Raw genomic sequence first — 15427 nt, forward strand, 5'->3', positions numbered from 1 at the left:
TATTTTCCTCATATGTTTTCCTCATTACTTCAAGATGAGACGACAGCTTTTAAATAGATAATTTATTTCCAACAAAAGACCATTGTTTTACGAATAATGAAATCACCCGCATCACGGGCGTTTGTTGGTAATTCCACACCACGTACACATTACAATTTATAATGTGTTATTTTAAATAATAGATTATGAAAATAGCTATATACGAACATACTGGCTCGTAAAGAAATTGACATGTGAGATGAAATTTCCTTGTAACTTGTAATTAGATAAAAATAGTAAGAAACGGGACAAAGAGACTAAAGGCTAGACACATCGTCTCGTCTTCCACATAAATATTAAAAGGGCATTGCCCTCTGTACTAGACTGAAATGTAGGAAAAGCGCAAGAAAAATCTATAGGTTCTTGGCTGCAACCCAGACGCCTTACAGTAGGAAGTTTACTATATTTACTCGTAGATAAGAAATATGATCCGCGCGAGCTAAAGCTTGTTAAGTTATAAGCGATTAAAATATTTCTTAGAGACCATACAATTACCTCCTGCATAGCGCATTATCTTATACTTAGTAAGTATTCGTAAGTAGACGGGAGAACGATGAACTTTGTTTTTAGGTTTGTAATATATTGTTGCATATTCACATATTATGTTGTAGCGAAAATTTCAGTATATTAACAAGAAAGATGCAAAATGTCACTGAACTCTAATCCATACTAATACTAATACTAATATACTAATATTAATCTATACTAATATTATAAATGCGAAAGTAACTCTGTCTGTCTGTCTGTTACTCAATCACGCCTGAACTACTGAACCAATTTGCATGAAATTTGGTATAGATATATTTTGATACCCGAGAAAGGACATAGGATAGGTTTTATCCCGGAAATCCTACGGGAACGGGTTTTTCTCTGAAAACGCGGGCGAAGCCACGGGCGGAAAGCTAGTAAAAAATAAATTGTGTTCATATAAAAATTAGTAACAAAACTCTTATATGTATTTGTTTTGCATTAGTAGAAATATAGTTGTAGTTCGATGAACTTGACTCTCATCCGAAGAGTTGACCCACATACGAAAAGACACTACTACTTGGAATACATCCAATACTAAGGTAGTAGAATTAATATATTATTTTTAGGTGAAGTGTTACAGTTTCTTAAGGAGATTGACTTTCAGGTAGATAGATGTATATTGAGACAATATATTGAAAAATATTATAATATTTTATTTTAATTTAAGACAATTATTTTATTGCCATGTTGAGTTAAGAACCAATAAAAATGTTCAGGAGATACGAGAAACTCTTTGATGACAAATTGCTATGTTTAAGTCAAGCTTAACATGAAAGCTCTTAAGTGTAAAACAAAATTAACCACCAGCAAATAATGCATACACTTAAATAAGCCTTAGTTCTATGTGATATTTTTTTTCTTTATAGCCACAAAATACAAAACTACATACGTTTCTCACTTACACCGAACACGGAATTGCATTAAGATATTGCATTTCGGCATTCGGACAACGCGGCCTTTATAGTCAATTTTATCTTGCGAAAATGTTAATATCTCACCGATGTTTTATGTTCTTCATCGTGTTAATAAGTTAAAAGGTAAGTGGAACACTGGGGTCGTTAATTGCCTTGATTGATATTGGTGAAGAACTCATAATTCACGTTTCGTAGGTGTTGCAAGTAATTAGGAATTTTTAAAGGTGTTATGTTGTCATTGATTTATTTATGGAACGTGTCTGATATGTTTATTGGTTTTAATATGCATATAACAGTGCAACAGGAATGAATTAAATGAAAGAGTGATATACTAAACTCTACATAATATTTTGAACATGTTATCTTATTTATATAAAGACTTTAAATAAAGGTTTTACGTGAATGCGATATAGTATATACAGTGTATTTATTATTATCTTTATTATAGGTACATTACTCTAAAGCAATAACGGTATATTCTAAGAATTGTACCCATATACAAAATACATAATATATCTATTTGAAACATTGATGGAATATCTCCAATGTCAGACTGGTAGAAGACCAGTTTTTTCATGACAGCACTTAATCGCCATAACAAGAATAATTGCCAAATAGATTCGAGCCATGGTCGAAGATTGTCGGTCAATGCTTCATGTTTTTGTTGATAAATTGATTCGCTGATTGTGTTGAGATGTTTTTAACCAATGTACCTACTCTGAGCTTTATTAATAAATGATACTTGATAAATATATCAAAGATAATTATAAGTATTACCTATGAAATATGTTCTTAACTGAAATCTTATCGTCTACAGTGTAGAATCGTAAAATCATATTATACGATAACGTACATATACGATTAAATTGTATCAGAGAAAGGATTAGTTATGTTTAAACATAACAATTTCTTGTTCGTAGGTATGTAGGTAATCCATACTAATATTATAAATGCGAAAGTAACTCTGTCTGTCTGTTACTCAATCACGCCTAAACTACTGCACCAATTATCATGAAATTTGGTATGGAGATATTTTGATACCCGAGAAAGGACATAGGCTACTTTTTATCCCGGGAAAATGACGCAATCCCGGAAATCCCACGGGAACGGGAACTATGCGGGTTTTTCTTTGACTGTGCGGGCGAAGCTGCGGGTGGAAAGGTAGTAGGTATATATAGGTAAGCATTCTAGAGAAACGACATTCCTTAATCTTACAAATTAAAAAGTCTGTCTATGAACAAAAAGTGATACAATTATCTAAATAAATATTAATTAAACTTTCCAAGATGGATTCCAGTTAGAAATGTGTTAGTGATATCGAGCTGTTAACCCGGTTTGTGAATTGAAAGTTAAATTTAACCGAGAGTAGAAAATAAATCTTACCTAACGATATCTATTTTAATATATGTATATATTTTTTATTGTTATCTTAAATTGTCTCTATAACATTAAGACCAGATTGCTTAAAACATTTGTTAATTTCAAAATACATAATGTAGGTTATAGTTATTATATGGGATCAGTTTTAAGTACAAATATAAACAAATATTTAAGCTTTTCATCAACCCTAATAATAAATTTTATTTAAAATTTAAGAGCACTTCAACGATAAAACGTTTCCGATGCTTGTCGAGTTCAAAGGTTATTTAGTGTGAGAGCTTGCTTATAATTTATAAAAGTATACCTACCTTTAATGTTATTTTATATTAAAAACATAATAATATTGCACTAAGATAATATACTAGAGAAAGTCGCTAGATCATAATATATCATGATAGAGTTTTCGAACTTAATTTTTATGCATTTTTTTAAAACACACTAGTTATCACTAGTTATTTTAAATACCTACATATTATAATCGTTACCAAAAAATTTAGATAAGTATTTTTAATCGATGATCAAAACTACCACTTACTTCCTATTTTTTTTTTCTATTTCATACACAAGTTATAAATAGGTATAATTAAAAGAAATATTTCAAATATAAAATGTTTTTAAATCACAATCTCATTGCCCATCAAATATAAGGTCAGTTATTTATGCATTATTTAGAAGGGTTTAATAAAATCGAGTGTTTAGCGGCCAGGTGTTAAGTTTTCTTTATAACAGCTTTCAAAAAGCCGCTCAGAAAATTATTTTTTTTATTTTTTATACATTTCATAAAAATTTATACAAAGTATAATCCAATAATACTTGACCTTTAACGTAAAAATATGAATTTCAACCTTAGTTTTTTGACTCTATTTTTAATTTTAATATAATTACAAATTGACAATTATAAGAGTGTCTTGAGGCTCATAGGTAATATGCATAATGAACTATTTAATAATCTGTGATAATACTTCAGCTTATATCGGCACGTCAGGTTACAAAGTTCTGCAATTTTCATAGTAATTGGATAAAATTTAATCTAGGACAAAGAGCAGGTAGATGGTATTACTTGAATACACTAAAAAGATCTGTGAACTGAAGCCACACAAACAAACGTACGAAAGTTCAAATTACTCATGATGTAATACTTTTAGCTGATACCTAAATACCTGGATTTTGTTGGCTTCTAGCCTAAGCGTCTAGTACCTACTCAATTCGTGAAAATAAAAGATTTAAGAGCAGTTGCTTTCATTTTTTAACATTTTCAGTGTTTACACATACGTAAATATAATTCCATAGAATATAATTAATAACCTACAATGTTATATATTAAGGCTCTACCTACTGAGAAATTGTTATTGGATTTTTGTCTTTCAACTTCTTTCTTTACTGAAAAAATTATATAATCTGATAAACAATATTGATATCAAACGAATTAATACGACCATATATATTTATAATGATTGAAAGTTGAAACTAGCGTGTATATTTAATGATATTATGTTGTTTTATTGGTGGTTTCGTAACTCTAGAATGTAATAAAACTCACACTAATCACCACCACTTGGTTATACAGATATTTGAAACCGGCATTTGCGACCACCCTTTGATAATAATTTAATCTATTTGACCCTTGGATTTGGCCGGAGTTGTCGTAAAAGAGGGAAGTTTTCGATTTATTGATTATGACTTGAAGTCTATGAGGTGTATATTGTCTATGAAGTGTTAATGTATAGTAATTAATTAATGTAATTGGATGATTAAATTTTTATTCCCAAAAACTTTTAAGTTAAAGTGTAAGTTTAAATGACAATTAACATTAGGTACATAGAATAAACTTTTCATCGAAACAGTAAGCTGAGCCACGAGCTAGCTTGTATATTTTAACCAGTGACAATAATGTGAATGAAAGCTTCAATAATTTTGATAAATTACTGACACAATAAACACCTCTTATGAACATTTTAACCATGGTGATTTTGCACAATAAATTGATACTCATTACTCTTTTAAACGGCTACGTATGGCACAATTTAAGTGAAATTTACACAATTTTCAATCAAAAGCAAACAGGTCAAAGGCGCCGTTGGAAATGCCAACTTCAATGTGGTAACACCCGCACAATAATTACCAGCCCACAATAAATCATAACTCAAGTAGGTTATTATCCTTAATCACTGAGCAAAAATATATATTTGCTGAATCGGATATGTTGCAAGTTGTAACGTAAAGTTCATGAAAAAGCGATTTAATTAAGTAAAAGCATTAACAAATGAGAGAAGTTTAACGCATTACGAAAGGTTATTTTAAATGTGGTAATGTATCATTAAAAGGATTTTGTAAGTTTGTTATTTATACAACTTTAATTAACTATAATTTGAAAATTCATTCTCATCTTCACCTCGAAATGAGGCAAAATGTTACCAAAACTGGATAATAATATGTACACACGTCTAGATAACGTAGATTAGATTCTTGGAAATGAAAAGCGCATCTGTATTTAATTTCGTTAAACGCGGTTGCATGTGAAGTCAACCACATATAAAATTATGCAAGTTAATGTCCAAAACATAGCCGATTTGGGTTAGTAGGTTATTAATATTCCCTGTATCGGATGTTTGTGTGTTTCGATAATGTTTGCGCGCTAATACGAAGCATACACGAGGGTTACATTGTATAGATTCTGTAAACATGCCTTAATGACGTTAATTGGGAAAAGAAATGTTAGCGTGAAGATATTGTCTTGAGAACCTCTTAATATGCGATTGTAAACATTTGTTTTAAGTGTTGTTTTAACGAAAGTTTGTTGAAGTATGCTTTATTAATTATTGTTATATTACCCAATGAATGTACACATTCCTATACCTTCTCTTTCTACACATCTCTATACACATTACGTAATAAGGACAAACTATGAAACAGTTAGAAAATGTTTTCTTTGAACAATGAATGAATGAGGAGAAATAGTAGCCGAGGTACATTGTATCAATTACAACACGCTTTTCGATCTACTGTTTCAACATTTCGATGAACAATTAGCATTCCGACACGGCTTAATCAATTATGGATTCATACAATATGGGTATAAATCGATTCCTACGTACAATTATTTTATGCAAATGCTGACTATGAACATTCATATCGTGGAGATGGCAACACGCCAGCGGTTTATTCCTTTAAATGACTCACTAAGAGCAAAACGATTTGATCAGAACATAAGTAATCAAGGCGGTGCGGTGGGTTTATGGTAAGGTTTATTGAAAATTTATATGGAGTTTAGGTAGAGTACAGATCAATTATTTTGGGGATGTTATTATGATAATTTATGAAATCGTTTTTTGATTAAATTTTATTATTGATATTAAATGCGATACCTAGTAGCACAGCAAACATTTACCAAGATATTTTTGTGCGTTTTTACCTAATAGATAAGTTCCTCCTATACAAGCCTATTATTTAATGTAATATAATTCTACCCGGGAACAGAATAGTCATTTATTATGATTTAAAAATCCATTAACGACACAGATTAAGTTATGAGGTAAAACCAAGAGGTTTGAAACAAGACAGGATATTGGAAAATGGGGTTACTCAGGAAATTTGTGTATCGATCCCACTCCACGGAACCACTTCTCTTGATTGTGTAGACTCATCATTATGCAGATATTTTACAGGTTGTTTATTTTGGTCAAGGCATTGAAATACATCAATGAACTACGAATATATCTGTAGTTGCTTTCAATCTTATTTTGTGAATATTGTAAGAATACCTACATACTTAATTTATTTATGGTTAAAGATGTACATACGATAGACTTATTTATTATCAAAAAGTTTCTATTTTAGAATTAATTTTCATACATGAACCCCGACAGCATCAATTTCATCTTGCAACATCCTAATTTTACACAATTACTACGCTTATGTAAGAATTAGCCAGGTCATTAGCGCTAGCCTACCTATTAGGGTGCACTCACACACATCAGTCACCGTCAAGTCACCGATGACTGATCGGTGACGGTTTGTGTACGTATCCACAAACACCAGTCACCGTCATGTTGTCCGTCAGTCACGTCGCCGGTTTGACTGAATCATTGAACACATACATCAGGTTAGTCAGTGATTAGACGTGTGTCACCCTAGAGAACATGTAGCAATTGACGGTAGCACGACGCTGACTGAACTGAGACGTGACGGCACCGGATGAGTGGGGATAAAAGTATGATACATGTATGGAAAGATTATTTGACGTGCCTGACCGGTGACGTCACTGATAGATTTCGTGCCGGCGACTGTCGTGTGGGAACAGAGTCATACTAGAACTATTGATACATATTTTTTTTTAATCCTGTCCGGTGACGTGCCGTGACGGTGACTGATGTGTGTGAGTGCACCCTTAGACGGTCAGGTTCATACAAAATTGTAAATTACAATTAACAATATTGTGCAAGCGAATGAACACTTTACTGTACTTACAATACAGTAATTGTGTGTAGCCAAATATTTGTAGCCACACTTCGATGGTGAAAAATGGCCAATTGAGGTCAATGACTGGCTGTACGTTTGTATAGCTATAGGTCAGTTTTCGTAATCTTATAGACGTATGATTTGAAGAGTACAAAATATGATAATATTATTAAGTACATATATGAGTTTCAAATCTTTAAACAATATTACATAAATGTATAATGTAATCTTTTCATGTTAAACTATTTTATCGATTAACTTAATTTATCTCTGTTTACTTTAATGCACATAATTAATTGAAATAAAATTTCAACTCATTTCTATTTCAGTGTTTATAATATGATTACATGAGTTTGTTTGTTACTAACCTCGCATAACTTTCTATCTGTAAACAAAATTAATATTATCATAGGAAATAAATTATAATATCATATTTCCGCGCTTTATCAAATAACAAGAACTTTTGACTGACGATTTTTGTACAGTGTTAGTTACAAAATACATGGAAATAATTAGAGCAATTATATTTAAATTAATGTGATTCGAAATGTCATTACGATATTATCAGATAAGGCAGTTATCAAATTACTAAGTCGTTAACCCAATGCAATCTTGTGTCACTGTTTCGTTAGTAAACAAGGAATAGAATATTATATTTTGTAATATTAGTTAATAATTGTTATTGTCCTCAATAATATTCTCTCTGTTTATATAAAAAAAAAACAAATTATAATCCTTGATGCTCATGTTAAATATACAATTTTTATTTAGCAAACTATAGGTGTGTCCCGCTCCGCTCCTATGTCTTAGCAGATTGATATATAAGCTTATAGCCTTCCCCGATAATTGGGCTATCTACTACTGAAAGATTTTTTTAAATAGAACCCGTAGTTTCTAAGATTTGCGCGTTCAACTAACCAAACAAAAAACAGTGAACTCTTCAGTTTTGTAATATGAACATAGATACAATATTATTAATCATCATTACTTATAAGTCTTCTATTTAACCTCTTCTATGTGTTTGTCGTATATTATCTAACTAGTTAACTACAATACATCACGCTACTCATAAAAAGATATTTAACTAGCTGCTCCGCGCGGTTTCACTCCCGTGGCTCCTCTCCTATTGATCGTAGCGTGATGATATATAGCCTATAGTCTTCCTCGATAAATGAGCTATCTAACACTGAAAGAATTTTTCAAATCGGACCAGTAGTTCCCGAGATTAGCGCGTTCAAACAAACAAACAAACTCTTCAGCTTTATAATATTAGTATAGATTAAATATGAATCTAGGTTAAAGCCATTTACTAATGAACTCAGACGATCAGTATTTTATCTCTGATTTATTATTTTTATTTATTTTTACGTCGATTATTTTAAAACGTATTTTGTAAGAAATGTAGTAAAGTTTACACTTGATTTTTCACTAGCATTCTTGCTTTAATGCATAGAAGGGATTCAGAGATTCTTTTTTTTTCGAAGTTGGTTGAAAACTCAAAAGAATAAGACGTAGAAACGAAAGTACCGTCACAATTAAGAACTAAATCATCCGACTGATTGGGAATTCAACGATTAATTGCTTATCGATTGTTCTAGTTCATTGACATTGGTATTTATTAACATTAAGCCTGAAGTGAAGATTTTTGAAAACTTGCGTATTGTTATCATATTATATAAAAATATGTGCATAAATTATTATGAATACGACCACTCTTTTTGTATTTTTATTTATTGAAGCCGAAATAAAAAATGATATTTATGCAAAAGTTTAAAACCTCAATTATTTATACGGACTTTTAAATGTTATCTATTCCACTATGAGAATCAATCCAATTGCTATGGAGTGTAGATATTATAACTCCATACCAATTGGAATAATGCAACGGCCGTCAGTTCCCATAGGGACTGACCAATGCAACCACGACCTCTATACGAACCTATATAATATTATTCTCAATGAAAATATAAAATCGATGGTTTAATATGTAATATTTTATGTGATAAGTAAGTTTTTATTAAACCTTTAGTCTAAAATATAAATAAAAAATAATTACAGACACGTATGTTCGCGCCTAATTTCTCAACAACTGCATCAAATTCGATTTTTCTTAGTTCGCATTACACTTAGAAAGTAACTATTAATAATCTGTGGTATTACCAGGACAAAGTAAAGAAAAATAATCTTAAATTCGCGGCTTGTTAAGATAATTATGAAAGGATAAAGTTCAACCGTCTTTCGCCGATTTATAAAAAAATAAAGATCAATTGTGCACTTGACCATCGCATCCAGCTTATTGACTCAATTGTTTCCTTCCGTTCGTTTATATTATCTTTTTTTCTATTATAAGCAACCCATTTCTAAGTTTTTGCGCTTATTTCTCAACTATTAGATGAGATTACAGTTTTCATAAAACATATAGAATCGCTTACTCTTTAGTCTAGTAGTATTTAGTCATTTATTTAGATATTTTTCTGGATTAAAATATAATTTAAGCTATCAATAAAATTTTTCTGATTCACATACCTAATAGTTAAAGAGAAGAAAATTCCAGTTAGGTAGGTACATTGGCACTACAAAAATGTTGACTACTATAAATAAACAGAATACAAAATAATAGTCTACAGCACAATAAAAGAAATTTAATAAATATATAGGTACCATCCATACTATATTTTAACTTTTATTATAGATACCCTCTATATATTCAACTAAATATTTCTATTCGAGATGACGAGGCATTAACGCTATCAGGCAATTAGTTATGTTCATAATATGTAGAGTTTCGGAAATAACTGCATCTATACTTATTGGAAATATAATATTTTCTTAGATCTCATAAATTCATAATTCAATAATTAATATAGTCCTATCTCAACAACCATACCAATTTATTTATATCCAAAAACGACTGTTTCAAATTGAAATAGTGTCATAAATAATTACTTATCAACGCTTGTGATCTTATTAGACTCTACCAATATGGTCATGTTTAGACATAAATTTGCGATAATCATCCGTGAATCTGTTTACATAATATTGTCACGTAATTATCAAGCAGAATAGATATAGAACCAATAACACAAAACAGCCTGACCAATTATTAATACAATTGTATTTTTTTACAGATAATCTGATTCAATATAATATAATAACAAGTAACTTTTCGTGAAATGCACATTTTAAAGTGAACCTAGTTAATAAGATATTAATATACTTACTTCATTAGGATCGTTGCACCAGTGGCCAGCACATCGAATGCATTCGTCACAATTCCGTATATTTCCAATATTCGAACAGTCACGATAACTTGCAAAAATCTCCTGACTCGAAAAAAGTGTAAGCACAACCAACCACACTGCCGCCATTTTTTATGTTTTTTTTCTAAAACGCGCACCGTATTTAAAAAAAAAATCACTCGACCACTAATAAAAATCGAAGTCGTATTCAAACTGACGCGTTCGAAATTCAAATAAGAATACGCGCGAACCGAAGCGCGTTTGGTCACAGACTACCAGGCTGTGCAATCTTAGAACATTTTACCGTGCAACTGGGCGAAAGTAATGATACCAAATTGAAAGAGCACCGTCATCTAGTGACAAGTCCTACAGTGAATGCCTTTTTAATTTTGTTGTATTATAAAACCATGTATTTCCGGTTTGTAGATACAGATGGCGCTTGTTGCTGTTAGCCGACTAAGTTGAAAGTACGGTTTTAGTTCATTACAGCTGTAGTGACGAAGTGACCATTTTATTCTTGAATCATTATAATCCGTATGGTGGATGCTAAATGTTACCATTCAAAAAAAAAAAAAATTTTAGTAGTTTTATGTTATCATCATTGTATATATTTTGAGATATAGTTTAAACAAATAAATTATAAAAACTGCCATAATTTTAATTTAATTTAAAACAGTAAAAACTTGATCTAAATAATTAACAAAATTCGCGTCGTAGTAGTTATTTTGTACTTTTTACTTGCAGTAATGAAACAAGCTGTCAACAATCAATGGCGGTCTGTCTGTCGTTAGTGCCGGTTGTTTTTGTTGATAAATTCATCAATTTATAACCTAGTGCTTCTCCGAATCTCCGTAATTCTTCAAGTTGAGCCACTGCTCCTTGGGTTTACGTCGAGTGTTTTCATCAAACTAGTGCTTCTCCGTGAATTCGTTGAGTTGAGCCCTTGCTCCTCACGATTAGCGTCGAGTGTTTGTTCTAGTATTTTTCGAGATAGAGACTCTGAGACTATAGTGCTTCTAAGTGACATTACCATGTCTAGTAAACGTTGTTGTGTTCCTCAGTGTGTGGAAGTCGAAGGTACGTAACCAGACTGTTTCAAACCTGATACCAAACCAGTTCATACGCCCTGTCTTTGCACTGGTGCAATTTGAAAGTAAAACATGGCCTTTTGAAAGTAATGCGCGTACAGACAGGCTTATTTCAATACTCAATACATTTATTGCATTCCACAATGTGAACATGAGGTGTGGCCCTGACGAGCATAACAACCCACTGACCAAGGGCTCTTATAAATATTTGTTTCAAGCTCATGTATTATTATTTTTGCATTACATGAGCTTGAAACTTCTCTGGACGTCATTATTTTTTATTAAGAAAGGGGGTTTATTAAGAAAGTGGGGTATGTACATAGAAATATGCCTGCAACATAATATAATGAAAAGTACACAAATAGTCTCTATGCATTTAAACTGTCTTAAAGATAAATATAATGGAGAAGATGCTCTTAAAAATAATAATTGAAGTAATTCTATATCATAGGTCTGTCACAAGTTTTTTTTCTATAAATGTAATGCTTAAACTCCTTTTTTGCAGGCTCTTACAGAGTTCTTCATTGGTTTCCAAACCCTGATAAGGACATTGCTCGTTTCCGAACATGGGTTCATGCTATTGGAGGAGAAATTTTGAGTCTGAGCAATGAAAATATTTATAAACTTCGTCGAGTTTGTCATGCTCATTTCGAAGAGAAATATTGTTGCCGTTACAACAAAATTTCTAACATAGCTGTTCCAACATTACATATGCCAGGTTGGTAAACTATGTAGCTATATAATTGTCTATTAAATCTATAGTAGCTAAGTATATATTTTAGTAGCTATAGGCTTTTAATGTGTCATAATAATTATGGCACCTTATGTTATTGTCATAATATAACATTAAATTGAAAATAAATGTTGCATGTATTGTATCTAGTAAAACATTACTATAATTTAGAAAGTTTCATCAGAATTAACCTGTTCATTTCAGGAAATTTGAATTAGAATTTGGAATGGAAGATAATATTTATTACCCTTAGGATTTAGAGATATTATTCAGTTTGTTCTTGAATTAATTCAATGTGTTATTCAACATTATTTTTTACAACAGAGAGGTTGTTTCTTTCGTTTCTACACTTTGGTAGAAACAAAACGAGATTTTGAACTTATTAAAATTGTCTATATTATTTTTGCAGGACCTTTATCAAAATTTATCTGCACTGATAGAAAACCATTGAGGGAAGTTGAAAATTTACCTTCTACTTCAAAAGGTCAGTACCTACACCTAAACTTCACATAAAGGTGCTAACACAGCAGTTGTGTAATGAAAATGAAACATTCTATAATCTTATAGAATGTTTCATAACACTTGTTGTCTGAAAGTTTCAAGTTGTTTTGTGAGAAAATCTTCAAAAGTATGTAAATTGTAACAAAATATTGTCATGTTACACAATGTTTTATAACATTATAACTGATGTGTCAACACTTCAAGAAGATTTAAGGAGATAATGTTACTTAGCATGTCTATTTTACACTTGTAATTTGACCAGAACTGCTACAGTGACTGAAATAATGCTCAGCCAAAGTAATACTATGTATTCGTAAGTGCATATATTATTTTTGCATGTTTTGTTTTACTATAACCTCTACAACTTTTAACCCAGCTGGTAATAACTTGGTTTAAGCCCATGCTATCAGTTCCTGGCTACCTAGTTAGCCAAGCAAAAGCAATACATGCAAAAAAATATGTATTTCTTAGCCATACACTTCAATTTTGATTTAAAGTAACTATCTGAATAAGTTTTTCTATAAATTGGCATTTAAAGGATAAATGCCTGTTATATATATATCGGTCCCTACACACAAACTGACAGAAAAGTTGATGTTTACAGGAAAGCATTTTTAATTTTCAAACTGCTCTAAGAATTATTTTAAGAGCAGATATATATTTAATTTAATGCAAATTTATTTCATGCAACAGCAAGCAGCAACATAAAATTCATTTATAACAATTTTCCTATTGTGTTTGTTTCAGGACCACTATCACTTCAAGATTCCCAAAAACCATTAAAAGAAAATGAAGCACCAGCACCAGGTTGGTATCTAAATATAATCCAAATTTTTCTTACTATTTAGCTAATTGCAAATTTTAGGTTTTACTATACATATAACAGTTCAGCAGCAAAAACACATTATGCAAAAATATTATAAAAGTACATAATTATATAGTTTTAAAACTATAAACTTACTTAATTATAACTTTCGTTTTCCAGCTACTGTTGAACCTGATACAGTTGTTGAGAATCTTGAAATACAAGAATACAAATTGGAGGATAAATATGGTGAGTGGCCCTTACTTAAATTTTAAAGAAAAAAGAAATAGAAACCTAAAGATAGAGTACTATGTTCATTTCCACTGCCTTTATCTTTCACTCTACAACTCTTAATGGTTGAAGCCATGGGGCACAGCAGTGTTTATACATTTGATCTGCTGGACAGTACTTCTGTTTAAATAATTTCTTTAATATAATAATAGCTAAGGTAGCATGTTTTTAAAAGCTTAATTTTATTTGCAGGTCCAAACACTGCTAAAAAAGTAGTGACTCATAAGAAAATGACCAAAAATGAGCGATCCTTATACCAAAAATTGGTAAACATTAGGATTAAGTTATCGAAGTGTCGGAACAGAGCACAGAAACAATCCCTGCAATTAAAAGCAGCCAAAAATTTTATGAAGAATAGCAACTTTATAGCTACTATTAACAATATGCCAAGTGCTGCTAAACTTTTAACCATGTTGCAGTTTAGAGAGTCTAAAAAGAAAGAAAAAGGCAGAAGATTTTCTACTGAAGAAAAAATATTGGCTTTGGCAATGCTGAAGCAAAGCCCCAAAGGCTATCGATTTCTGCGAAGAATGTTGGTTTTGCCTTCACAGCAAATACTAAATACATTTTTGAACCAAGCCAATATAAAGCCTGGTATCAATAATAATATATTTGAACAGCTGAAAAAAAGAGCAAATAAAATGAAACCAGCAGACAGACTCTGCATACTAATGTTCGATGAAATGTCTCTGAAGCCTAATTTAACTTATAATGAGAGAAAAGATTTGGTGATAGGTTTTGTGAACAATGGACGCGAGACAAAACAAGAATTCGCAGACCATGCACAGGTTTTTATGATCAGGGGTCTGATAAGAAAGTATAAGCAACCTGTTGCTTATACATTTGCACAGGCGGCCACTAAAGGCCCAGAGCTGGCTTTACAAATCAAAACGATCATACAAAATCTACAAGAAACTGGGTTCAACGTAGTGGCTACAGTGTGTGACCAAGGCACTAATAATAGACATGCCTTAAATCTTCTTTTACATGAAAGCAGGGTACATATGCTGAGAAGTGGAAAAGAAGTCAGAGAAGAAACAAAAATAATTATAATTAATGATAAAAAAATTGTTCCACTGTATGATCCCCCGCATTTATTAAAAGGAATAAGGAACAACCTATTACAGAAAAATTTAAGGTATAAAACAGATAAAGAAAAGACGGCTAAGTGGGATCACATTATAAAACTACATCAAGAAAATCCTGCATATAAAGGAATACGATTAGTGCCTAAGTTAACTGATAGCCACGTTGATCCGACTAGGACGAAGATGAAAGTGAAATACGCCAGTCAAGTGTTCAGTAGATCTGTCTCTTCTACTATGGGATACCTTGCAGGTAAGATCAAGAGATGTTTTTTTTGTAATGGCCAACTAAACTTAGTGCAACAATATTAGATTAAATATCTGCCGGAATTTAAATATTTCCATTATATTTCAAAATATTGG

At 31.3% G+C, this 15427-nt stretch overlaps 1 protein-coding gene across 1 annotated transcript in view; it reads right to left on the minus strand.

The window, feature by feature from the left end:
• The window catches only part of LOC149490730 (integrin beta-6-like), a 47029-nt gene extending 36189 nt beyond the window's left edge, over positions 1-10840 (minus strand). The window contains exon 1 of the mRNA XM_089708371.1: positions 10544-10840. Within this exon, the coding sequence (XP_089564497.1) occupies positions 10544-10690 (147 nt within the window). The 5' untranslated portion in view covers positions 10691-10840. The remainder of the gene's footprint in view (positions 1-10543) is intronic.
• Positions 10841-15427: the final 4587 nt, after the last annotated feature.

The sequence above is a fragment of the Colias philodice genome, chromosome 2 (assembly GCF_061535455.1).
Source record: "Colias philodice isolate Cphi_HAF_F1 chromosome 2, ilColPhil1 Martin Lab GWU primary, whole genome shotgun sequence".
Classification (NCBI taxonomy): Eukaryota; Metazoa; Arthropoda; class Insecta; order Lepidoptera; family Pieridae; genus Colias; species Colias philodice.